This window comes from Periophthalmus magnuspinnatus, chromosome 8 (genome assembly GCF_009829125.3).
Source record: "Periophthalmus magnuspinnatus isolate fPerMag1 chromosome 8, fPerMag1.2.pri, whole genome shotgun sequence".
Lineage (NCBI taxonomy): Eukaryota > Metazoa > Chordata > Actinopteri > Gobiiformes > Gobiidae > Periophthalmus > Periophthalmus magnuspinnatus.
Genome location: NC_047133.1, coordinates 13,896,437 through 13,922,502, shown reverse-complemented (window position 1 = coordinate 13,922,502; position 26,066 = coordinate 13,896,437). Strand labels below are relative to the sequence as shown.

At 39.9% G+C, this 26,066-nt stretch overlaps 2 protein-coding genes across 7 annotated transcripts; both read right to left on the bottom strand.

Moving 5' to 3' along the window:
- Nucleotides 1-1,141: 1,141 nt before the first annotated feature.
- Nucleotides 1,142-11,531, bottom strand: LOC117375528 (zinc finger protein 646-like). 6 transcript variants are annotated; one of them, XM_033971851.2, is made up of 7 exons: nt 11,284-11,531; nt 9,206-9,480; nt 7,457-7,703; nt 6,545-6,634; nt 5,348-5,560; nt 4,316-4,447; nt 1,142-3,518 (listed from the first exon to the last, which is right to left on the bottom strand). In XM_033971851.2, exons 1-7 carry the CDS (start codon nt 11,416-11,418, stop codon nt 3,351-3,353), a joined length of 1,260 nt encoding a protein of 419 aa, XP_033827742.1. In that variant the 5' UTR covers nt 11,419-11,531; the 3' UTR covers nt 1,142-3,350. The 6 variants fall into 6 exon arrangements, with proteins under 6 accessions (XP_033827742.1, XP_033827741.1, XP_055079811.1 ...); XM_033971850.2 differs by having other exon boundaries at nt 4,268-4,447; nt 11,284-11,528; XM_055223836.1 differs by having other exon boundaries at nt 4,268-4,447; nt 5,327-5,560; nt 11,284-11,526.
- A 167-nt stretch (nt 11,532-11,698) lies between these two features.
- On the bottom strand, nt 11,699-25,715 carry rab11fip4a (RAB11 family interacting protein 4 (class II) a). The gene is made up of 15 exons (XM_055223556.1): nt 25,382-25,715; nt 22,571-22,658; nt 22,215-22,303; nt 20,945-21,009; nt 20,660-20,839; nt 19,864-19,998; nt 17,108-17,140; nt 16,882-16,990; nt 16,076-16,179; nt 15,257-15,397; nt 15,115-15,196; nt 14,266-14,403; nt 14,057-14,203; nt 12,876-13,019; nt 11,699-12,789 (listed from the first exon to the last, which is right to left on the bottom strand). Exons 1-15 carry the CDS (start codon nt 25,538-25,540, stop codon nt 12,673-12,675), a joined length of 1,731 nt encoding a protein of 576 aa, XP_055079531.1. The 5' UTR covers nt 25,541-25,715; the 3' UTR covers nt 11,699-12,672.
- Between the last annotated feature and the right edge of the window lie 351 nt (nt 25,716-26,066).

Sequence of the window (26,066 nt, the reverse complement as noted above, 5' to 3'; positions counted from 1 at the left end):
GTTAGAATATTAAAGGTGTATTTAAGGCATAAATATCACTTCCATTTCTAATAATCAAATGTCATTGTTTTTATTTAAGTCACCAGGCGTATACTGAGCACTGATCAGTAAAGACCACGTCACATTCCACCACTGTGGCTGAGCCAAACTGACTTCTGCATCCACTGCAATAAATAAACATTGAGTTAAGCATTAATTCTATGAGTTTAAAGATTTGATGGTACAATTAAACTGTATTTAACCATATTAGAACAGTACAGGGTATTGTTACCTTCTTTGATTCCTCTGTGTTTGTGTGATTGCAGATGCTGTCGTGAGTTGAATCAGTGCTGGACTACACATGTGCAAGAAGGTCACACAAAACCAAATGATCCTCATGTGTCTGCTCTTCAAAACAGTCTATGAACTTTATACATCAGCTCATGTACAACTGTAGTTAGTCATTTCTTAGATAATTTTCTTACATATTTTTAATGTATGTTTGTGGTAACGTTTTTTTTTTTTTAAATAAATGTTTGATTCTGTTTTAGCTTTGAGTCTGTCTCGTTATGACAATGCTTAGTGCAACTGTATTTTAAATTACAGGTGATTACGGATAACAAAATTGCCATGTAATACATTTAAATGTGATATACAAGGTTTTGCTGTAACCTGCAGAGCAATTATTTACTGTATACGTCAAACTGTAAAAAATGACCCAACAAAAAACTGTTAAGTGTATCCAGGTCTCACCTTTAAATATGATTTACGTTAATTTACAGAAATATTTCAGTAATTATTTGGCCAAGTCACTTTTTCAGGATATGTGTAGACTAGATGTGATTCACCTTTATAGGCCTCAGCCCCAATTTTGGGTGTCTGACTGATCAGTTAATTTATCCAGCTGCCTAATGTTACACAATGAATGCCTGGTTAAATGCTTAATATAGTAGCCAATAACCTCATTAGCGTAGCAGACAATTTTTTTTACTATCAGTTTCTTCTTTTTTACGCCATGTTTTATTACCTCCTTAACTTAGCTAGGGAGAGAAGACATTTAGAAAATCATTTCTGCAAAGGTGGTTTAAAAAAATGTAAATGCTACAAGCACAAAAAACAATTATGAAATAACAGAATTGCATAAGAAAGTCAGGTCTGTTGGTGATAATAAAACATTTTTATTCGTATAGCACTTTTTCTAAATACTCAAAGACACCTTACAAGGAGTAAAAGCAAAAATGACAGGTCATGGATACGAATTTAAACAGAGCAATACAAAATGTCAGTAGAATTGTGGGTAGCCTATTTCAGTAAACACCAAGTTAGCAAGATACACTAACTACATGCTGCATCTTTAATTCAATAGTTTGAACCTGATATTCCCAGTAGTCAGGTCTGGGGGTCTTTCAATGATCATGGTTTAAGTTATATTCAACTAAAAATAAACAGCTTTTAAAATCTTTTTAACATTAGTTATATCAACCCAAGGTGTACTGTGTTTCTATTTCTACAGAAAGTAGACGGGAGAATGGCCATCACCAATTTCCATGTTTAGAAAATAAATTGACAGGCATTTTTCCCAAACCGTTGTGCATATGACAGGTTAAACTACTAATTTCACTAAAACCTGGTTAAAATCATTATATTTTACTAAAAATGTTGTTTATAGTTTATAATTTTATTTCCTGGTTGAACACAGGCAGCTGATGACATATGTAGAGGTAACTCCATGTTACCTATAGCAACCACTACTCGAACAAGGGCCAAAACTTTAAATTACACAGTACTTACGATTAAACTGATAAAAATAAATGACAACACCTTACACCTTTATTTTGTTAAATGAAGGTTTAAACTGCCCCAAAAAACTCCTTCCTTGTGGGTAAATTATCTCTGCATTTTTGATGGACTTTCCCATGTTGATGGCATTGGTAAAGGTATTCCGTTTTAGAACTCAACATTACTTCCTGGATTTTTATTAACCACAAGTGCTATCAAACCAAGTCAGAATTAGAAAAACATGCAAACCTGTCACATACAATTTATAGAGCATGTCACAGATTAATATAATTTTCAAATTTTTATTTGGTTTGGTGGGACAGCATCTGAGGTAAATATTCTAAAATACAGGAAGTAGCACTGAGTTCTAAAAGGAATACCTCTATCAATGTCACCAACTGTTATCAATTTCATCCAAAATGCAATGTCCATGTGCATTGTCCAAAAGACAATTTACAAGCAAAGAAGGCATTTTTCTGACAATTTAAATCTTTATTTAATAAATTAAAGGTGTTGTCATTTATTTGTATTTGTGAAATTATAACTATCGTGCAACTTAGACAGGTTTTAACCCTTGTTAAAATTATGGTTGCTGTGTAACATATCCCGACACATCATATCTGCTTCCCATATCCAACCAGGAAGTAAAATGATAAACCTCACCAAAATTACAAAACTAGAAAAGACTAGGCAAGATTTTTAGGCCAATTTTAACTCTAATGATGTTAGCTATGTTTAAGAGAAAATAGTAGTCTAACCATATGCACCAAGTATTGATGTATGGCAGTTACATCTGCTAAGGGGCCGAGCCAGTATTGGGAACAGCACTTGCTTTAAAGTGCTATAACAGTGACACAACAAGTAACAGTCAGTGTGGAACAAGAGTAGACAGATCAGACGGCTAAAACGGTGCCGGGTTCAAAGAGGTCCTTAAATTCAGCAGTGCTTCAGTCTTGAAATGTGCGTGGCCGCCATGTTTTCTGGTCCTTGGATCCTGGAGGTATGGTGGTGGGGTTTACAAAAAAAAATTTAAATTAAAAAAAAAAGTATTGAGAAGGCAATCCCCAGTGCACGGTAGTATACACAAGTCCATTCAGGAGCACATTTGACAGGGCAAGTAAAAAAGATACAAACAAAGTTACAAGTTCATGTATCCCCATTTTGCTTTAGTTATAATAATAGAAATCATAACAGACAAACACTGAGTTATGTTTGCAAACATACAAGAGGGAACAGGATTTCGGCAGTCGAGTTTTTCCTGATAAAAATAGGATATTTTTCATCAAAACGGGGGAAGCATGAAGACACGATTCATAAAGGGCTCATAGATAGATAGTCTGTAACTAGAGGGTAACATAGAACTTTTATGCGGTACATGGCATAGGTTCATACGTGAGGGGCAAGGCAACACAACTGAACTAACTACTCGGTAATCAACTAGTTCTTAATATTGCCCTGTTCCCCGATATGTTCCGAAGGGGAGGGCAGTGGTGTCCGTCCTGAGGCTAGTGTTGGGTTGTGGGGTGTATGGTGGTCAGGTGCACAGAGCAGTGGGGGTATATGGGGGTATGAGGGCTGGGTAGGTCCCGGTTTCATTGGTTGTAGAGGGAGCGCTGTTCCCAGGGCATGGGCTGAATGGAGCGGGGTACAGGGGAGGGCTTGAGGCTGGCGGCTCCGTTAGGGTGGAGGCTGTGGCCCAGAGGGTTGATGGCGCTGAGGGGTCGCTGTGGGGCCAGGGAGAACGTGTCCTGGTGCTTGGCCTGCAGAACACATAGGGAAAGTTAGAAATATGACCTTGCTCTTTTAGTTAAATAAGTTAATTTGGGTCAATATTTCAGTAGATTTTTTCCTATTTTTGAAGTAAAACATCTACCAGTACAATGAGACTTATTACTTTCACATTCCAATTGTCACACGATAATTTTGTTTAAAAAGTGTGTATGGATTTAAAACCAGTGACTGTGTAAATAAGTGGATTATAGTCCAACATTAATACAAAAATCACAGCCAATAAATATAAAGATTCTTTAGCTTTATCAACATACAACAATAATTTGTAAATTTAAGAATTCAGAAAATCCAAAAAGGTCAAAGAGTTGATTTCTAGTACCAGGGTGAGATCAGACATAATTTTCACGAGAACAAGACTAGATTTTTTTTTAAATATAAATTTTGTGTTGTGAATACATTTTTTTATCTCTTTGTGGATCATTTTCAAACAATGTCTAAGTGTGTAAAAAGCTGTCCGTGGGTGAATTTGTCGTGCATTATTTTTATCACTCATTTTGTACAAACTTAGTGCGTCATGATTGGTCCTTTCACTACAAAATGAAAACTGGGACAGAGTTTAAAGTTAGTTCTAGGCAACCTCGGGGTGTACTCTTAAAGCATAAATATGTAGTTGTGTAAAGACAGGGTTAGTAGAGTGAAAGCCCTCTGTAGTACTAGTGTTAGTAGTAGACAGAGCACTGCACTAGGGCACAGACAGAGGGGGAGGGGTCTCTCCTACCATGGGGTTGGCGCTCAGCCTAGTGTATCCCTGGCTCATCTCCTTTACCTCAGGCACCAGGGGCTGGAGCAGAGAGTAGGAGGAGGAGGAGGGGGCGGGGCTGGCCGAAGAAGACACCAGTTTGGACGAGCTCCTCATGCTCTGGGGGGCACTCTGGGACGACACCACACTGGGACACACCTGTAAAAGTCAACAGCATGTGAAGATTCAGGAAGAAAAAGGGCTCCCGCTAACAGTACTATTTACTATGCCCATTTATTTACCCATTATTGAAAGATTTGAAATGAATTTAGATCCAACTCCCTCGAGTATTCTGGCTCCAGGGACAGGGATTACATCAAAGAAGCTCAAGCAAAATGTATCCTTAAAATGACTTTCTGGTTCCAGTTTTGTAAAATATAACTCATATAAACCTACCCTTCATTATTGGATTATATTTACTGTCCTATAAATGATTTGGAAAATGTAAATGCAAATTTAAAATGCCTGCATGCTACTGGCCAGATTGCCCTTGGAAAAAGACATTGTTAATCTAAAAAGTCCTGTACCCATTTTTTTTCATGTATTTTAGCTAAATCTATCCTGTCCCAGTAGATATAATGAGGTCAAAATAAGTCTGGTGTACTGCACAATTACAAAAGTGGGCAATATCATGCTAGTTGTTATTATCTTTACTGTTATGGCAAAATGCTGCTCTGGTCTTAGAGTTGTGAAACACACTTTCAAACTCACAGTGAACAATTAGGGTGCACGGAATGCATAATAACTTTGAATAACTTTGGACAAATGGAAGATATTTGTGTAAAAAGAAAAAATAGATTTTTTTGTTTGATTTTGTAAAACTTGAGAGCAACTCTCCAGAAAATAGGTCTGCATCGACATAGATGGGGTCACATTGATACAATTCCTCAGTGGTCCAAGAATGGTCCCATGGTAGTGTCATGTTGTGTCATGTCATGTTACTGTCGAAGTGAGCTCCTTATGTAGTAGTATGGGGAAATACTATTACTACTATTGATCAGGCCTCAGCCATTAATCCTGTGTAGAAAATATTCTTACATAATGCAGTGGTGTTGGTACCTGGTGGTCGGGCACTGTTTGGTTAGATAGGCCTGTCCCTGGAGCACCTTGGGGCATGGGGGACACACAGTGAGAGGAGAGCGGTTCCTGGGGGCCGTGGGTGGGGTGCTGTGGTGGCTGCATGAGGGTGCTGCTGTTGCTCTGCTGTTGCTGGCTCTGCTGCTGGGACTGGTGACGCCGAGGACCAGAGAAGTTGGAGCGTCGACTGGAGCTCTGAGCACAGAAGGGCAGTATGATTTAGGACATACAGTGGGAAGAAATCACTGATACATTTGTGTTTAATGACAGGAAAGGTAACATGAGAACAGGACTGGTGTGAGCTGTCACCATGGAGACAATAGACAAGTGTACACACACATGCCCAGACACATACACACATTTACCCCTGTACAGACTCACACCAAACTGGATTAAATATAATTTAAGAATGGAGAATATGTATCTGTTTGTGCTAAAACTTAAATATGAATATATCACCATTACTATTCTGTACCCAGAGCACACCTTTGTCATCATATTAGTCATTATATATTTTTGCACTCACATTGGGTCAAATATAAGTGTAATCATCGAAAATTGTTCATCTCTGACAATTATTTGTAAGTTATGTTTGCCAGCTAGAGCTGGCCATTTTAACCCCATGGTCCCTTTGAGAATAAACCTCAGATAAATTTGGCTAGACTATTCTCTATATTCTAGAAAAGTAGTAATTAAAGCAATGCTATGTAACTCTGAACTAGCCTGTCACCTGCATGATTCCAAGGAAATATAAATTTAAACCATATTTTGGAACATTCTTGGAAATAGATAAGTTTTATGCCATACAGTGGAATGTGATCACCAAAGGAACATTTCCATGGGAACAAGCAGGAGAAGGCCCTCCCCCAGGTCAAATAAGAGTCAGGTTTGTCGAGATGCAAGCCTGTTCTCACAGTAAGGACATGCTTTTCAGCGCAATAAAAACAACCAAAGTGTAAAAATATTCTTGTCTATTTTTTAGCCAAAAAGTTGCATAATGGGGCTTTAAATATAAAAGGTAAATCCTCTGTCTATCATCCATTTGAGTTGCAATGAACTAATGTTTGACCTTCCTGTTCAAGAACATCCTGCACATAGATTATAAATAAGATCCTGGATTCCCTCACTGATGGCTTGACTTGTGTCTCCACACACACGTTCAGTCGCGCTCACACCAACCTGGTTTTTGGCGGCGGCGCTGCAGCGGTGCTGGGCCAGCTCCAGCATGGACCTGTAGCTCTTAAAGCAGGACGGGCAGCTGAACTTGTTCTTAAGAGCCAAGCCCACACACGCGCACACAGAGACACAGACATACATTTGGATTACTACAGGCGTCATAAAAACAGGTATAGTACCTGACCCTCTCTCTCCCTAACTCAGCCTACACCTCTCTTAACCCTGGTCTACGAATACAGCTTTTCATAGTTCAATATAGGTCAACAACTACTTCAATATTTTAAGAAGGGTAGAGCCTTCTTTGCTGATGCATCAAAAACATTTCGGTACAAACACATGTGAGTATAAGGCTTAATAAATTTTAGAAATATTCCAGATTTTCTTTTCATGTGTATTTTAACTAAAACAAAATCATCACGGAGTGAAAACAATCACTTGTTGAAACAACTCAAATTGGGAATATTTGACAATTCACAAATTTACAGCTAATCCAAAAATCCTAAAACATGTATGCAAGGACCGCAACAAGCCTTACCAGCCAGAGACTTGCCAGCAATTAATTCTGCAATTGGTCGACTGCACATTGAGACTTTTTAAATATATTATCATCAAAATAAAAGTTGAACAGAGCTTCTAGAGAATATTTACAAATAAAGTGTATAATAACCCAGAAATTGTTTATTGTTTTTGACATTTTGATGTAAGAATGCCACTGTCTTTGTTATAAAAGGTCTTTTTATATGTGTTTTAGAGTCTGTATAGTCCAAATAACAATTACAATGATCAAAATATGAATATTTTTTATAGTTGGCTAGTCATGATTAGTCAAATAATTGTTGCAGACCTAATGTGTGCCAACTGTCAGCTACAGATCCTAGTCTATTATGGTGCCATTAGTGTTGTGATCAGACATACCTGGTTGTTGGCAGCAGCACTACAGCGGTGCTGGGCTAGCTCCAGCATGGTTCTGTAGCTCTTGCAGCAAGAGGGGCAGTCGAAGCGGTTGGGCCCATCGTCGTGGATACGCTGGTGGTTGCGCAGATAGCGGGCTAAGCGGAAGGCCTTCCCACACAGGTCACACATGTAGCGCTTCTGTCCATGGATGCGCATGTGATTCCTCAGGGACATGTAGTTTGTGTACGGCTTACTGCAGAAGTCACACCTGAGTTTGGAAAAGAGACAAGGGACATTGGTAAAATAAAGCCCCTAACAGAAATTATTCTTGATTATTTTGAGCTATTTAACATTTGTCCATTTACTTGATACAGTAGCATGTGGATTTACTAATGTGAGTGTAAATGTGCTTCCCTCTTCAGTGAATAGAAACCAACTTTTTCACGGTTTGTCAATTGTTTTTTGAATACAGTAGATAAAAAAGAAAATTTTAAAAATTCCATCAGTTAATTGAATCAACAGAGTACATTAACCTGGCAAAACTCAGACTAAAAACACAGCACTAATAAGTAGGGACGGGATAAGATTACATTTTTTCCCACATGTTTACATTTGGATTGGACAGGAAGGGTTAACTTTGCTTAGTTAAACATTTTGAGAAGGTGTAGAGCCACAAAGCAGTGCCAATGACAAATTTGTATTTTGAATTGCAATGTTTATTTATCATAAATTATGTCAAAATTTTGTCTTGATCTAGTGAACCCAATCTCATGTTATGCCTCCTCTCGTGAAACTTGTGCCTTGTCCCATCCCCATTACTAAGGTTAGCTCTGTGATCTCAGTCTAGAATGTGTCCAGTTGGTTGATACTGTTCAGAAAGTAGGCTGGATTTTTAGCCAATGCCACTGAGCCACTTGTCAATGAATGTGTAAAATCATACCTACAGTTGTTTTACACTTGCCATCTTGTTATTTTTAAAATCTGTGTGTTGGAAAATACAAACTTTCTGCTTCGCACCATAAACTGTGCGGACAATGGGCAACCTGGGAGTCCTACAAGATGGGACTCCATGAAAACTCAGACCTTGCAAAATTCCAACTCGTAGTGCAAGGTTGAGGGGACATTTCAACTACTAAAAAGACAGACATTATCAGCACCAAGTCTTCAAATAAGCTCTTGCAGTGAATTGATGGGCAGAGGCATGTTATAGGCTAAAATTGCCAAAGAAAAATTTCATTCCAACTACCGGTAGTTAGATTTGGTTGAAGTTAGGATTGTCAAAAGGTATCAAAAATCTGATAGTAATCGATGCTAAAACTATTATCGAATCTAGATACTCATTTGAGCAGGTATCGATACTAAAAAAAGTCACATTTACAGGGCAGAAATAAACCTTACCCGAATAGCTTTAGAATGCTCTTGAGCTGTATCAGAACAAGAAAGACCACATAAGCTAGTATAGGACCACTATAGAACCAACCTGGACGACTGAGGGATTACACAGATATAAGGCCATATTATCATATAATAGAAAGTGCAATGATTTAATGTTGAAAATCACATTCTATTGTCCAAACAATAGAATGTGATTTGTCAAACTATTGTTCCATGGCATCGGAATCAGTATTGAGTATCAGGTCTATTACTTGCTTTCAAAATCAAGTTTTTATAATTTTGAAATTTTAGTATTAGTAACACTAGTCAAACTTAATATCATCAAAATGCCTCTAAAAATCTGATTGAACTCTAGTAAAAACAAGTTATTCTTACTTGAAGTCTCCGATCTTGTGCGTGAGCTTGTGGTTGAGGAGCGAGCTGGCATGTTTATAGGCGCAGTTGCACAGGTCGCAGACATAAGGCCGCTCGTCGGACTCTGTGTCGTCTGGAGCAGAGGGAGCGATGTCCGAGGCCGGTGTAGGGGGAGCAGAGGGGGCGGGCGGAGGGGCAGAGGGTTCCAGGGACAGAGAGGGAGGGGACAGACTGGAGCCAGACAGGGCCGCAGAGGAGGGGGGCAACTGCTCACACCAGCTGATGGTTGAACTCGGCTGGAACAAGGAGAGACATAGTTGTTAGTGAATTCAACACACTGTTGAGCAGTAATAAATATATTTGCACAATTTTGATTTGTATTGAAAAAAACACTTGCACACAGTTTGTTAGAATAGTGCCCTCAAAACTAGGGATGCACATTCCCTTAAAGTCATTGTAAGTACCTTTTTGCCCCAAAAAACAAACTAAAATAAAAGCAAGCTTTTTCATGCAGTGAATAACAAATACTACATATGTCCTTTGTGTGAGCGGGCTTGCTTCTCCACAAACCTGACTCTTATTTAGCCTGGAGAAAGGCCTGTTCCTGCTTGTTTCCACTGAAATATTGTTCCTTTCGTTATAATATTCCACAATATGGCATTAAACGTGTCCATCTCCATGAAGAATGTTCCAAAGCATAGTTAAACTTTCCACTTCTATGAAGTCATGCATATGACTTGCCACCTATAGCACCAATAAATTGGTGAAAATATTGTCAATTAAAGCAATACCTTGTACCTTTCTGAAGGTGGCACATCACTGGAATAATTCCATTGTAATAGAAAGCTAAAGCAATTGTGGACAGTTTTCACTTTTAGTTCAATACATTTGAAAGCAGGTATCTGTACTTACTACTCCACATTTTTAACTGGAATGAAAAGGATTTCTTATTATTGTTTGAGACTTAATGAAAAGGATGAGGGGTTTATTTTTAACATGTTCATAAACTAAAATATACATATAAAAACAGCTAGGAAAAAAAACGTTGATTCAATCGTTTCTGTTGAACAAAATTCAGCACAAATCTTTATCAAAATCACTACATTTGAAGCCTTATAAGACTTCAAAATTGGCACAAAATACTTTAAGCCAGTACTTTAAGTAGATACTAATACTTTTTTCATATGCTACGTCTTCCACTACTGAAAGGCTGTCATCTGTCAACACGGGTCTACCAGGCATTCACCAAATCTTAGCCACTTTTCAGTTGGCACCAAATCGAAAAAGTGGAATTATTGGCCTCTATGGACCAAGAACCACGTAGACTTATAGTGTGTAGTTTTACATTTACGTGGTGGAACAACATTAAACCTTTGGTTTCGGTGAAGTAGTGAGGTCAACAATGCTTTGGTGCTGACCAGCCTGAATGAACTTCACAGTAGTCTGGCATCACAAAGAGGTCTTTCAAAGTTCACCACAGGGCGTCTTCCGCTCCCGTTTCCTGTGGGACAACCTCTCCGTGTTTACCTTGCTCTGCTCACAAACAATACCACGGGCCTCATGCATGCATGGATAAACATATGATTCAAGTAGCAAAAAGATCAAGCCATTTCTGAGCGCGCACGGGGATGAACTAGACTCCGTAGAAGACAGTGGACGTTACCGATCATGCACCCAACAGCTCAATTGTGGAGCTTGCGGATGTGAGCGCACAGGCGGTGCAGGCTCTTCGGCGCGCACGCTGCTACACTATTTGTATTCGCGTGCGCACAAATTATTCAACCCTTTTACACTTAAGTTACACTCGGGTGTTAAAGTTTAATGTAATGGCAAATAGTTGTGTGCTACGCAAAAGTACAAGTAGGCCATTAGCCGCTAAACATAAAGACGCTAACGATGCTATTTGTTGACATAATGTTCCCCTTCTCATGGTTCCTCCTCATAAACTACCATCTGAGTGGCGCATACATCGCGTCTACATGTCTTTAGCCTTCATGCTTTATTCGCAGTGTGTCTGGTGCTTTGTTTGTGCACCATAGATGCAGTGTGATGGATGCAGTGTGCTGTAGCCCGCTAACTGTCGGAGGACAGGCTCTTACTCCGGAATCACTGGGGTCCTTTTTCCAGAACAATTGCGAGCAGTGTCCGAAAGACTCGGCGGAGGACACGTAGTTGACTCCGTTCCTGTCCTGGAAGTCTCCGTGCGCGCTGCCGGGGTTGGTGCTGGCGTACATGTTGGCTGTGGGGGCTCTTATGGGGCAGTTTGGAGTAAAAATGAGGAGATGTTTGCGCTGCTTTTGTCGGAGCTGGTGCCCAAAGAAAACAGCCTCTGTCAAACACGGCTTTTGGCGGCAGGCGGGTGCAGTGCTGCTGACACCTAGCGGCGCGGAGGGGAATCAGATTCACACGGTGTACAGGAGTCTGTCATCCTGCCTGGTTTTCTCAAACGTTTAGAAATGAAAAATAAATCAACATAGAATGAATCGCCTTATCAAATAAATGACGACACAACTCTTGTATGAAGAGACTTTATTATGTCAAATGTCATTTCACTTTGTGAAGCTATCCATATACATGTGCATCAATAAATGTTCACTAAAGATACTGGTGAAACCAGCACATTGTAATTAGAATAATTTACACATGATTTACATTGTGATGTGTCAATAAATATATATATATATGTGACTAAATCAAATGTGACTTCTTAACAGAACACCCATTGTGCATAAATACATACCATATTACACATTGTAAACAAAAGACGCAATACTACCAGAAACACACTTTGTGCAACAAAGCAAAACTAGTTCTACATAGTATTTTAGTGCAGTACAGCAGCCCCGTGCTGCCTCCTCTCAGTAACACATTGGTGTTTGGCTAGCTTAAGCGTGGGACACTGAAAAGTTCATAGAAATATTTTTACATCATATGAGCTGGCAAAGGTCAGAGCCCTCAGACACATGGACAGCTTTTACTAATGCAACAGCATTGCTCTAATCTCCATTTCAAGTTCTTCAGACAGACTGTGTGATGCTCTTCACCTCCAGGAAAGAGGTGTGGTTATGGGGATAAACGAGCTGTAGAAGAACCAGTGAGGATTTGAACAGTCCAGTGGAGATGCTCGGGGACGTGTTCTCTGAAGTACACGGTCAAACATTCTTTCTATCTATAGAGTACGTGTCATGCGCAGTGTTATGACCACAGGAACCTATGCAGTGCATCTCTAGACAGAATAGACAAGATATAGAGGATGAAAGGTACTGTAATTGCAGCTGAAGAACATGTTACTACTCCTACTACCATGAGGGCTTTGGCAAATGAACATGTGACTTTAGGCTCTGTTTGAGTGGCAGTCCAGTGCATGAGAGGTGTAAACAAGGATGATTGTAATGACTTTGACACTACAGACACAGACCCTGGCTCCCTCTGTTGGTGGAATGCTCATGGTGCATGTCTGAGCTATATCTAGTGTAAACGTGGAGGTGTTAGGTCTTGATCTCCAGTATAGAAGGGTTATGTTCCAGGATGGCCAGGATGATCTTGTCCATGTACTGCCTCAGACGGAGGTTGATCTCCTCCTGGTGCTTCAGAGCATCTACCAGCTGCAGACACAAAAACAAGCAGCTCTGAGTACAGCAGCCCTATTAAACAGCAGCTTTTATAGAAGTGTGAAGTGTGGGAAACTCACCTCGTCCCTGGAGGCGCTGTCAATCTCTGCTGCCAGAGACTGGGCCTTACTGTGGCAAGAGAATAAATTCCTCGCTTCATACAGGCTCAAACTGAGAATCTGGGCATTCAAGTCATCATTCTGATCTCGGAGTTTGTAGTTTTCCTAAAGAGGTAAACATATAGGTGGTTAGACACAGAGCAATCACATGTTTTTGAATATGTATTTAAAGTGCATATACCAACTACTTTTTTTTTTATACAGATTTTGCCTTATCTGTTCTAGTTTTGTAATTTTAGTGAGGCTTATAATTTTACTTCCTGGTTGGACACAAACAGCCAATATGATACACATAGAAGTATGTTACCTAGCAACTATAATGTTAACAAGGGTCAAAACCTGTCAAAATTACACAATAGTTATGATTTGACAGAAAAATAAATGACAACACATTTTATTAAATCAGTGTTTTAAACTGTAAGGGAAATGCCTTCCTTGCGTGTAAAATGTCTCACACATAACACATGCATGCGTATGTGCACGCGCACGTGGTGTATATGGGCATGTGTAGGAATTAAGATTGACACGTGCACTTTACACATAATACATGCATGCACATGTGCACGCACACAGGGTGTGTATGGGCATGTGCATGAATTAAGATTGACAAGTACACATAACACAAGGTGAATTAAGAAACGCTACAAGCATCCGGTGCATCTATTGTTGGTATGAGAATTTTTCATTCTTATTATTATGTTGTTGTTTTTTTTATGCTTCTGTCAGTAATCAACTGCTGTGTTGCTTTTGTTGTAGATAAAGTAGGAGGGTAGGCTAATGTAAGTATCTACTTCTGCTTACTCCTTTTGAGCTCTGTGCAAATCTTATATGATAAATGTGATCGTTTGTCATCGCTTACTTTGTTTCTTGTATCTGCTCAAATAAACTTCATTGATTCATTGATTGATTGATTCATTCATAGAGATGACATAGCTAGAGGTATTCTCTTTCAGAACTCAGCACTACTTCCTGTAATTTCCAACATTTTGTTTTCTACCTTTATTCACAAACTGCCGCTTAACTGATGTAAACTATAATTAATATTTACCACATGTACTATCACATCAAACCAAGTCTTAATTCAAAAAACATATTAATCTGTCAAATGCACTTCAAGCATTAGCTGTCTAAATTGGATGTACCTGTTTGAGCCGCTTGACCTCATGCTCCATCTCAATCTCTCTGGTACGGGCGTTTAACTCACACAGACTCTTTCCTTGGCCTGGATGCTCCACCTCCAGTTTAAAGAGCTGCAGGTGCTCTAGCTCACGCCGCAGATCGTCTATCAGCTGCACACACACACACATTAGTCAAACACTGTTATCATGTTCCTTATCAAAGAGCGTCTCACCTCCTGCATGGCCTCCTTTTCCTTCTGGAACTCATGGCGGTTGTGCCACAGTTTGTCCATAATTTTCCTGTACAAGTCCATCTCATCTTTGAGCCTCAAACTGGTGTCCTCCAGCTTGTCTGACATCCTCTGTTTCTCCTGCACACATGCACAACAGGATGAGGTCAATTGGAGTGGGGCATATTAAATACAAAAACAACATACATGTCAAAACAACAATGCTATAACAAAGGCTTAACTGGTTAACGTGTCCAGTTAACCTAAAAATATTGTTTGAATTTAGGGCTGAAAGAAGTTAATTGATTTATGATCTATGTCATCTATGGTCTCTACCTAGCCAACAAATCTTGTTATGTGCTGAGCGGTTTTATGACTCAGACAAAACCGTATTTGTAGCAAAAGGAAGCATGGAACAAGATTGTCTGTGAATATTCTCCATCATGATGTCCTCAAGCAACATCAATTTTGCTTTATGTGGGTGAAATTTTGAAAAAAATCTCATAATCAGACCTTTAGCAATACAAACAACTGATCGAGTAACCTAAGGAATAACTGCTAGATTAATCGATTTGTTTTGTAGCAGCCCTGTTTGAATGATTATTGCACCTTTTAATAGCTCTTTTCGCAGTTACAAAAAATAAATTGTACCGTAAAGCAAAGCTGCTATGTTCTCTGTCACAATCTCCTAATTTCCAGTACAAAGATACCATAATATTAACTTGTTTTTTCATATACAATTTTCTGGTTTAAATGTAGAATGTGTGAAATGTGCCGGGCTGTTTGTCTAAAGTTGTGACATCATCTGTAAAGTGGGCTATTGAAATAAGAAGAATAATCACGTCCCCTCACCTGATCCAGTTTCTCTGTCTGTGAGCGGAGTTTGCGCACATTTAACTTCATGTCTCCGTTCTCCTCCTCCAGTTCTTGTATCCTGTTGTACACACAAGTTTAGAAACCATTTCCCTGTCTGATTAATGATTAGACTGCATACCTAGAGCAGAGGAGTTCGATCTCATGGTTGCGATCTCGTTTCATTTTGCTGTACACCTCCCTGTGTCTTTTGGACTCGTCCTCCAGGCTCTGATCTGCTCTGCTCTCAGCATCCTTTACTTGCTCCTCCAGCTCATGGACCCTGAGGGGATGACACCCACTGTTATCCTCTGCTTTCAGCTATGGATCATTACAACTGAACAAACTGTTGTTTTCTGTTTGACAGCAGAATAGCCAATACCAGTTGCTTTTCTGTTGTTAAAGTGTAATGCTTTATTTAAAACAAAGATATCTTGATGGCAAAACCACTGTCAGTCACAGCAATGGATAAATATGTTGTTGGATCACATGTTAAGAGACTCTGGATGCAACTTTACGGCAACAGGATTTGCATATTGGATTTATGGAGTGGCTGCAACAGCTGGACTTCTGCCTTTCATTTTAGCGGTGAGTGACAAGCTGGGGACAAGCTTGGGAGCACTGTGCATGGGGACACACACACAAAGCCTGCGAGATCTAATGTTGTGCTCCACCTTGCTCCTTGACAGCAGCAGTATACTGTATTTTCTAAAACTCCTACGAATTACCTACTGTGGTCATAAATATTCACAGCAATTGATTCATCTTGACATCCCTAGACTGGTCACACTGCTAAAGTCCATTGAGTATCGGTAAATGATGTAAAGCAGGTAAGAAGTACAGAACTAACATTTGTGTACAAAGGCAAAGGCGTGTGTTTGTGTTTGAATGTATGAATTGTAAAGAACGGGTGACTTGTGTTTTTGCTTTTGTGTGAGTCTGACGCAGCCTATTGTTGTACCTGAGCACCAGATGAGTGTTCTCCTGCTTGAGTTTGGACTTGAGGTCTCCGTTAGCCAGACAGTCCCCTTCCAACTCTGTCACCTTCTTCTCCAGGTAACTCACCTAACACACCAGTTATTGACAGTTATGGACAGTCATGGACAGCTATGGACAGTCATGGACAGCATAAAAATAGCAACATTTGTGGTCATTATTGAATATTTTCAATGTGTTAATTTCTATGAGCAGGACATTTGCCATGTTATGGAAATAAGTAGCCATATTCATTGTGACACAGAATCAGTTCGAGAACTGCACCCATAAGACAATGCAAACAAGAGTGAATAAAGCACAACTGTGAGTAGATTTGTTGTGAAAATGTGTGCAGAATATAATATAATAAACACAGAATAGACAAGACCAAGACAGACCTGCTTTGTACAACTCTATGGTGCCATTTAGTTTTATTTGATTCTGAATTGCTATGGCTTATGCAATGCATTGTGTCATCAAGAGTTTAACTTAACTCAAACACTGAGAACAGAATGTGTGATGGTCATTGATGATTCTCTGGGCTATCCGTGTTACAAAATACACATAAATGTGCTGCAAAGATGGAAACATACATGTGCCTATGACCTTCATTGCCGGTTTCACCATATACAAGTTGTTTTGTACAGTCAAGCTTCAATAGCACACACATAACCTATAAAGCATAATGCTCTGGAGCACTGCTGTATAGAATATATAAAATATAAAACCTTGTGTTGAGTGTGTGCTGTGTGGGGCAGACCTCGTGTTGAGTGTGTGCTGTGTGGGGCAGACCTTGTCAGCGATATCCAGGTCACAGGAGTCGATGCTGTCAGTGAACAGGTCCTCTGTGCTGCTGTGAGGACTGGAGCCAAACACACTGTGGTTGGCCTGGATCAGCTGCCTGCACACACAACACAGTGAACTGTACACTACTGTACTGAATACACTAGGCCAGCATAGCAGGTCTACAGAAAGGACACTAATGAGTCTCGTACTACAGATAACAGAGGGACCTTACCTTCCAAAGGCTCGACTGGAGATTTTCCGAGGACTGGAAAACAACAGTAACAGCAGATGTTAGGACTGCTTAATATAATTACATTCAGACAAATCCAAAAATAACTTCTCTTAAAGTGGCTCTACCAAATTTTTGTCCATGTAAAAACGTCTCTCTTTGCTCTAAGCAATTTATCCTCTGTGAAACAGGAAGTGGCCTGTGAGCAACCTAGTTGTTGTGAGCACTGAAGTGACACCAAAGTCCACTCTGGACTCTGACAGCCATTATAAACTCACTGCGGCGAATAATTAGGACTACTACAAACAGTCTAAAATGAACTAGTCATTCACCCTTTAAATATAAATCCTATGTAGATGAAGTCTCTTTTTAATGGGCACTTCACTGGCCCAATTCATCTGTGTTGAATATGTGTTGAATGTTTGGTTGTCACTATGGGATTTTTTTAGGCAAGGCAAGTTTATTTGTATAGCACAATTCATACACAAGGTAATTCAAAGTTCTTTACAGAATAAGAAAGACATTAAAAATCACACAAATCAAAACATAAAGAATCACCCAATCTGCAACTCTCTCACCCACTCATTTGCACCCTTTCAAAACTCTCTCTCTCGCACTCTTTAAACACTGTCTTGCTCAGTTTAAGAACTTTCCCATTACTTTACAAAACTTTCCTGTCACTTCTCAAATACTTTCCTGTCACTTTACTATGTCTATGTACTATTAAAGGAGAAGAGTGCAGAATAAAAACCTTTCAGTTGTATGCACAGCTAAACAACCGTTTTGAACCTGGATTTAAATATTGTCAAAGTAGAGGCCTGTCTCACATTTTCAGGAAGACTGTTCCAAGTTTTAGCTGCATAAAACTGAAACGCTGATTCCCCATGTTTAGTCCTGACTCTGGGCATCAGCAGGAGGCCGGTCCCTGAAGTCCTCAAATTGCAAGATGGTTCATATGGCACTAACATGTTGGAGATATACTTTGGACCTAGGCCATGGAGAGACTTATACACAAGCAGAGCTGCTTGAAAGTCTATTCTTTGAGCTACAGCAAGCCAGTGCAGAGACCCGAGTACAGGACTTATGTGCTCGTGCTTCCTGGTTCTAGTCAGGACCCGAGCAGCAGTGTTCTGGATGTACTGCAGCTGTGTTAAGGCTCGTTTGGAGAGGCCAGTGAGCAGACCGTTACAGTAGTCTAACCTACTGGAGACAAATGCATGGATAAGTCTCTCTAAGTCTGGCTTTGACAGCATACCTTTGATTTTTGCAATGTTTTTTAGGTGGTAAAAAGCTGCAGATGTTACTGATTTGATGTGGCTGTTAAAGTGAGTCCATTGTTACCCCTAGATTTCTAGCCTGATTTGAAGGTTTTAGAGAGAGAGACTGGAGGTGACTGCTGACACTTTCTCTATGTTTCTGTGGGCCAAAGATGATGACTTCAGTCTTGTCTGAGTTTAGCAGAAGAAAGTTGTTTTGCATCCACACACTGATATGCTGGATGCAGTGGCAGAGTGAATCCACTGGTTCATATTCACCTGCTACCAGTGAGATATACATCTGAGTGTCATCTGCATAGTTGTGGTAAGACACATTATTGCTGCGTATTAACTGGCCTAATGGCAGCATGTAGAGATTGAACAGCAGGGGTCCCAGGATTGAACCCTGGGGCACCCCACAGGTCAGGGACATTTTATCTGATATACATTTTCCAATTTCAACAAAGTACTCCCTGTTTTCTAAATAGGACTTGAACCAGTTTAGTGCAGTACCAGAGATGCCCACCCAGTCCTCTAGTCTCTGTAAGAGGATCCCATGATCCACAGCGTCAAAGGCAGCACTCAGATCTAACAGGATCAAGACTGAGACTTTGCCTGCATCAGTGTTCAGGCGGATGTCATTTGTCACCTTGATAAGAGCAGTCTCAGTGCTGTGGTGGGGTCTAAAACCTGATTGGAAGACATCAAAGGAGTTGTTCATTTTGAGGAAGTTAATAAGCTGTTGGTAAACAACTTTTTCGAGGACTTTGCCTAAAAACGGCAGATTTGAGATCGGTTGATAATTGTTCAATATTGTGGCATCAAGACTGCTCTTCTTTAGGAGAGGCTTGATAACCGCAGTTTTCAAAGTGCTTGGGAATGTTCCAGATTGAAGTGACATATTAACTATGAGAGTGAGTGGTGATAGCAAACTGTTGAGCACAGACTTTAGAAATTTAGTGGGTAACACATTGAGGCAGCATGTAGATGAACTCAGACTGGTGACAATCTCTTGGACAGTTTTGTCAGTTACAGGTGCAAAGTGAGTCAGCTCTAAGTGTCTAGGTGGGTGCTGGGTTGTTATTTGCGTTGTGGAATTAATGGCATTTTTAATGCCCTGAACCTTGTCACTAAAGAATACTGCAAACTCATTGCACTTAGATGTGGAAATTAGTTCTAACGCCAGTGGAGCTGGGGGGTTTGTTAATCTGTTTACCGTTGCAAACAGGACACGAGAGTTGTTACTACAACTTCCAATAATGTCAGAAAAATACCTTTGCCTTGTTCTACATAAACTGTGGTTGTATATGTGCATCTTTTCTCTGTAAATCTCATAATGAACCTGAAGCTTTGACTTGCGCCATTCCCGCTCTGCCCTCCTACTGCTCAAACTAACTTCCCCTGGTGGGATTAATAAAATTATCTGAATCCGAATTGTAAAGTGCTCTGTAAAAAGTAGGTCAGCAGAATGCAGAAGTCTCTTTGTGCCACTGGTGGTGATACCTGTTGGACTTAAGGTTCCTGAGGCGTGCCGCCAGATCATTGAGCAGGTTGACCTTCTTACAGCACTGAGAGCAGTAGATGTCCAGCAGCTCACTGTTACACAGCTGACGCATCTTCTGAGGAGTCTCACCACCGCTGCAACAGAACTCACATCTTTAGCAATACAGTTTGTGCTTAAAATACAACTTCCTTTTATTACTACTCATTTGACAGCACAGCACAAATAAGCACAAAGTGCACTGTGAAATGACAAAAGTCCAAAGACATTTAAACTACTGTTTGCATCGTACTTATTTAGCATGTTGGTTTTACATTCAGTGATAGAGGGCAACCACTCAGTCAGACTTATGACATATGCGCAGAATATTTCCATACACAGACATTTGCTCTATCTTGCCTGCTTGTGGGCCCTTTTCTGCTTGTGCGGTGAATACTGTTGTTGTGTCCTTATGCAAGAGACTTCGCCCACCCTGACTCCAGTGTTCATGTACACTGCTATATAAATGCATGTGAGAGTGAATGCAATGGAAGTAAGCCTATAGTACAATCTATCATGTTTACAGCATTTTTTTTCATTAACATGCACTGTCCCCACCAAATAAACCAATAATAAAAGTCTGCACATTCACCCACTATATGGAGTTAGTAGCAATAGCTTTGTCATGTGTATCTGAGGCCTTCTGTTGAAAAGTTTGGAATAGTCTTATGCATCTATAATTGTTTTTAGCGCAGTTTTTAAGATAATTTGTTATATTAAATAAGCAGCTGGTTTACAAAGGGCTGTGTTGGGTCTGACCTGGAGGGCGGAGAGGAGCCCATGTCGGAGAAGCCGTGGGTTTGGGGAGAGTCCTCCTCTGGACACGGGCTGCTGGGGCTGAACTCCACATCTTCCCCTTCACCATAGTCCTCGAACTGCTCCTCTCCAGAGAGCACAGAGGCCGATGCACTGGTGCTGCTGCTGGGAGGAGGAGGAGGCCTACACACACACATATGAACAATAATCATATACATGTACTACACAAACATAACATACACAGTCATGTGTGCATGTGGTTATTCAACAGTGACACCAGGAACATACCGTCGATGGAGTGTGGGCTCAGAGCTCCACACTGTGTTAGCAGGACCCAGCTTAGCCTCGCCATTCTGAAGACACACAAAGACAAAACTGTCAGGGACAATCCATTTTTATCAGAATTTCTGTGAGAAGAAGAATATTAAAGAGAGGAACAGGCTTGGTGGTCTCTCCTGGGGGGAAAGTGACAATGGGTTGCCCCATTTTGCTTGCTTACATTATAGCTCTAAATATTTGTATAAAGCAGGATTAGGAGTCTGAACATTGCAGGCTTATATGAGTGGGTTATACAGGTCACCTCACACTTTTGTGAAGTTGAACCTTAATGGCTCTAGTTTGCTCTGATGATCATGTCTCTTGTAAAGGTGCAGTTGAATAAATTATCATAAATAACAGCATATCCTCCTCACATGTAAACACTACAGTGACCATCCAGTTCACCTATGTCTGGGTCCAGACTTCAGGTTCATACCTCCCCATCCTCTAAGGGGGATCTGTCAACCATCATCTATTCAACACTGTCTTTTTTATTAAGTTATCCTGATTCCTCAGGACCTGAGGAGGCCTCACCTCCAACAGACTCACTCTGCTGTTGCCTAGTAACCAGTCACATTTAGATTCAACATGGAGAACCAGGCAGACTGAGAATATGCACACCACAACAGAGCCAGAGTATATGATAAAGGTTTGGTAATGTCCACTAAATGGACAGTCTGCTTATAGATTCATAAATGTGGTTGTAGGAGTACTTTAGTTCCAAGATGGGGTACTTTAGTTCCAAGATGGTGCCATATATAGATAGATGCCTTAGCGCTGTAGATTTTTTTCTGATGTGGCCAAGTAATTAAATATACAAAATAAATTATGACATAATTATGGAACTCAAAGCACATAGACATAGTTACTAGCTCTACTAAGACCTTTTGGTAATGAAAATTATTAAAGAAAAAAATTCAAAGCTTTGATGCAATCCAAGATTGTGCAGAGAGAGTTACTAATTACACTGTTACCTTAAAAATAGTTTTCAATGGAATTTATGAAAACTATTAGTCCACTTTGTGCTTCTAGAGTATGATAAATGCAGGGAAAGGCAAAAAAGTTAATAAGGCATAAATCCCTGCTTGCAAGGAGACAATAAAGACTAATCTAATCTAAAACAAACAAAAATCAGAGTAAGTAAAAGTAAGCAGCCATAGTTATGGGTCTTCAAAAGGCAGCCAATAATGTTAAATTGTCTTCGTAATAGTTGAAAGTTATAGTTAAATGGGTGTGGGACCTGGTAAATGTATCCGTTGTCAGTGACTGAAGCCTGGCTGGAGGATCGAGAGCGAGCTGTGACAGGCATCTTCAGAATCTCCTCACAGCCTGCAGCCGACAGAGTGGGGACAGCACAAGAGAGGACAGAGAGCTGGGTTAGAAAGCAAGAAGGCACCATTGTGGGCCATCCGGGACAGTTTCAGAGCAGATGTTTGTAAAGTCAGCACTACACATTTCTAAACAAGCACCCTTGGCCCTACTTCACCCTTGGACCACTGCTGCCCTGCTATCATGACTGTGACTCCCTCCTTCTGATCCCCACAGAACACATAAACAGCCAGATTTATATCAACCCTACACATTGTCTCGTCTCACCTTTGATGGCAAACACTCCATGGCAGAAGTCTCTGAAGTTAATCTTGCCGTGGGCGTTGGGATCCAGGAAACTGGTCAGCCTCTTAATCTGACACAGGAGGACATTTAGCAACATTATTTTAGAATACATTATGGTCATGTGAACATTTTAGGGTAGAAGGGGTAGAAGGGGTATTAAACTACTATGACATAACATATTTAGACCATGTTACAGTTTCAGTTTAATTTTTGAAGAGCATAGGTGACGTAGGCTTGTGGGCTGAGCTTTCGACAGAATCGTACTGCTAACCAAGAGGTCAAATAGAGCCCGGGAGAGATCACAAGATTACTCAAACATGTAAGGATAACATCTAAAACATCAGGCATTTTTTTGATGAGCGAAGAACTTTATAACACTGTAGAATGCTACAGTTGATTTTTCCATTCTTTTTTTATGATGTTTACCATGTCCAGGGAGATGGCATTGCTTTACCTGGAATGTGGCATAGTATGGCATTAATCTGATTTCCACTGGAAAAATGCTGACAGTTTCACAAAAATAGCTACCAAAAAAAAAATAAAAATAAAAAACATACTTTAATCTGTCCAGGCCTGGGCAGTGTAATATTTTGACAGTAGATGATTCCACTAAGCTGTGCTGACTCTGCTGACAACCTGCCATCAAAGCATCCATATGACTTGAACTACTTTTCATTTTGTAAGCATCATATAATAAGAATGCAATGCTTCAGCAACCATAATCCATCAGTCAGTCCAAGTGTAGCTTCCATAGCCATGGCAAGAAAAAAAACAAGAGATGATGAAGGAGGAGGAGGAGGATGAAGAAACAGCTTCTAGAGAAAGGGTTATTTTTAGAGCTCAGCCGCCATCACAGCTTTGCAGGAGATCCACTCTCAGTCTAGATACGGGTCATTATGAATTAAAACTAATTCTCAATTTAACATCATCGAACATCGACTCTAATGCCTCTGCTGCCATAGCAACGTAAACCTCTTTCGCAAAATGAGATGTTAGGATGATAGGAGGAAAAGGATGGGGTTCATTACAAAGTGGAGTTGTCAAAAGTATTGAAAATTAGATGCTAATTGATACTAAAACTAGTATCAAAACCAGATACTCATTTGAGCAGGTATCGATTCTGAAAAAAAGACATGTTCATAGGACAGAAAGGAACCTTTCCTGAATAGCTTTAGAATCTTGAGCTGTATTACAGCTTGTATAAGACCACACAGACTAGTATACACCTATGGACCATTATGGAACAAACCTACCTGGACCACTGAGAGATTACACAGATAAAAGCCCACATGGTAATATAAAAGAAAGTACTATGATCTGATAAGACAAGAAAGGTGAGAGCTTTGGAGCTTTCTTAGTGAAAAATTCTGAACAGGTGCACCTCAAGGACAGGGTGATTTTCACTGTTTGCTAGCATTTGAGTCATCTTTGTAGTATAAAAACTTAAATTTAAAAAAGCAGTCAAAAAGCTCCGAGGCACTCTGTTGAAGTGAAGGTAAAAATCCTTTATTGCATACATGGGATGAGCTAACGTGCTTTGACACAGGTTGTCTTTGTCAGGGCATATCAGTATGGCTTGATGACCATTTTCACTTTTTGCTAATACAAGTTAATCTTCAAAATGACATTCTATTTTCTAAATAAAGAGAACTTATCATAGTACTGAAATCGAGTTTGAAATTTTCGTGACAACACTAAAAGGAACATGTTACGTTTCTAGTGATAGGTAAGTCACATGTTTGTCTCCTTGTTATTGCTTTGTTACAAGTGTATAGCTGTAAGACTTATTTAATATTAATTGAATTACAGGTCTTTCTATTGCTAAAAAAATAATATTACGAGTGGATACTGCTGGTGTGACAAGCTGGCCTTTATGGAGATATATTAAAGCCATTCCGTAAAATTGCAGGTTAAGTAAAAACAGTGTTGTTACAATAATAAAATTTCAACCTCAGTTTTGATAGTAAGGAATAAACTCGATACTTTATACCAATTTCGAGACCATAATAAAAAAACACTCAGACAATAGAATGTGATTTTCAACATTGATAATACTTCCTTTTATGTTACCATGTGGCCTTATATCTGTGCAATCCCTTAGTCGTCCTGGTTAGGTCCAGGTCCTTATTCTGATACATCTCAAGATCATTCTAAAGCTATTCAAGGAAATGTTCATTTTTGCCCTGTGAATGTGACTTTTTAGTATTAATACTTGCTCAAATGAGTACTAGTTTTAATATTATCTGATTTTCAATACTTTTGACAACCCTACTATTTATGTTGTACTCGGCAGTTTTTCCATTTAAATTTAAGATACAGGCTATAAAAGTAGGCAAGATAAATACTGACATAATAACGAAATGAAGGAGCCATTTTGATGTCTAAAAAAAACACATGGCATATTATGAGCAGTAGGCCTATCAGGATCCATAACCAATGGTTTTAAAGAGCAGAATTGTATCAAATAGAAGATGCTATGATCACTTTAATTAAAGACAGAACTGAGCCATTATGACATGCAATATTCATAAAGGCTTAGTGAAAGAAACGTAGCAAACCATATTCAGTGCTAATTGGGACAACACTCTTATTTATCCTTAAGAAACGACAATTATTGAGCTACGTGTCTTCATCCAATGGCTTTTCAAAACACCTGTGACATTGGGCTAGCTTTCATGATGTAGCCTGATTAAAAGACAGGTTAGCAAACACACCTTATTAGCCATATTTTCTTATCAGCTTTATGCTAAAATATCAAATATGTCGCTAAAATCTTCGTCAAAACCGTCTCACCTCGTCTCCTTGTCCGAACTGAAGCCCGAGATTGACCAAGTGCTCCACCCGGATGAAGCCGTCTGTGTCACGGTCGCACATGTCGAAGACCTCCTTAAGCCTCCGGAGCACCTGCAACAGCTGCTCCTGGTCGTGGTGCTGCTGCTGCTGGCCCTCCATGTTCAGAGCCCGTCCCCGGTGTGCGATGTGCGGGAAGTAGAAGGAGCCGTGTGGGTTTGGCCTTCTTTCACATCTCGGATCTCCACGCACGTAGCTGGTAGTCGTGTTGGAGGATGGAGGATGGAGGAGGAATGTGAGAGAGTGTGTGTGTGTGTGCGTTGCTGCTGCTGTTGCTATGACAGAAGAGCGCGAGAACAGACGGCGGGCGCTGATTGGTCGATTAAACACACGAGGCCCTGCGTCACGAGACAGGTGCTAATTGATAATCAAGGTGTGTAGTGTACTGTACTACATGTTACGGATAATTAGCCACGTTTAAATATATACTATAGTCATTTAATTGTTGGTCTTATTCGTCGGATATCGGTAGTAAACCTCACATTTGTTTTTGGCTACATTTTGGCTGACCTAGGTTCACCTCTTGCATTGAAATAGGAAAAATGAAATGAAAAATGGCAATTAACAATTGTAAACAGCATACAACTTGAAAGTGAAAAGTGCTCAAAATGGCGCATATATGCAGAAA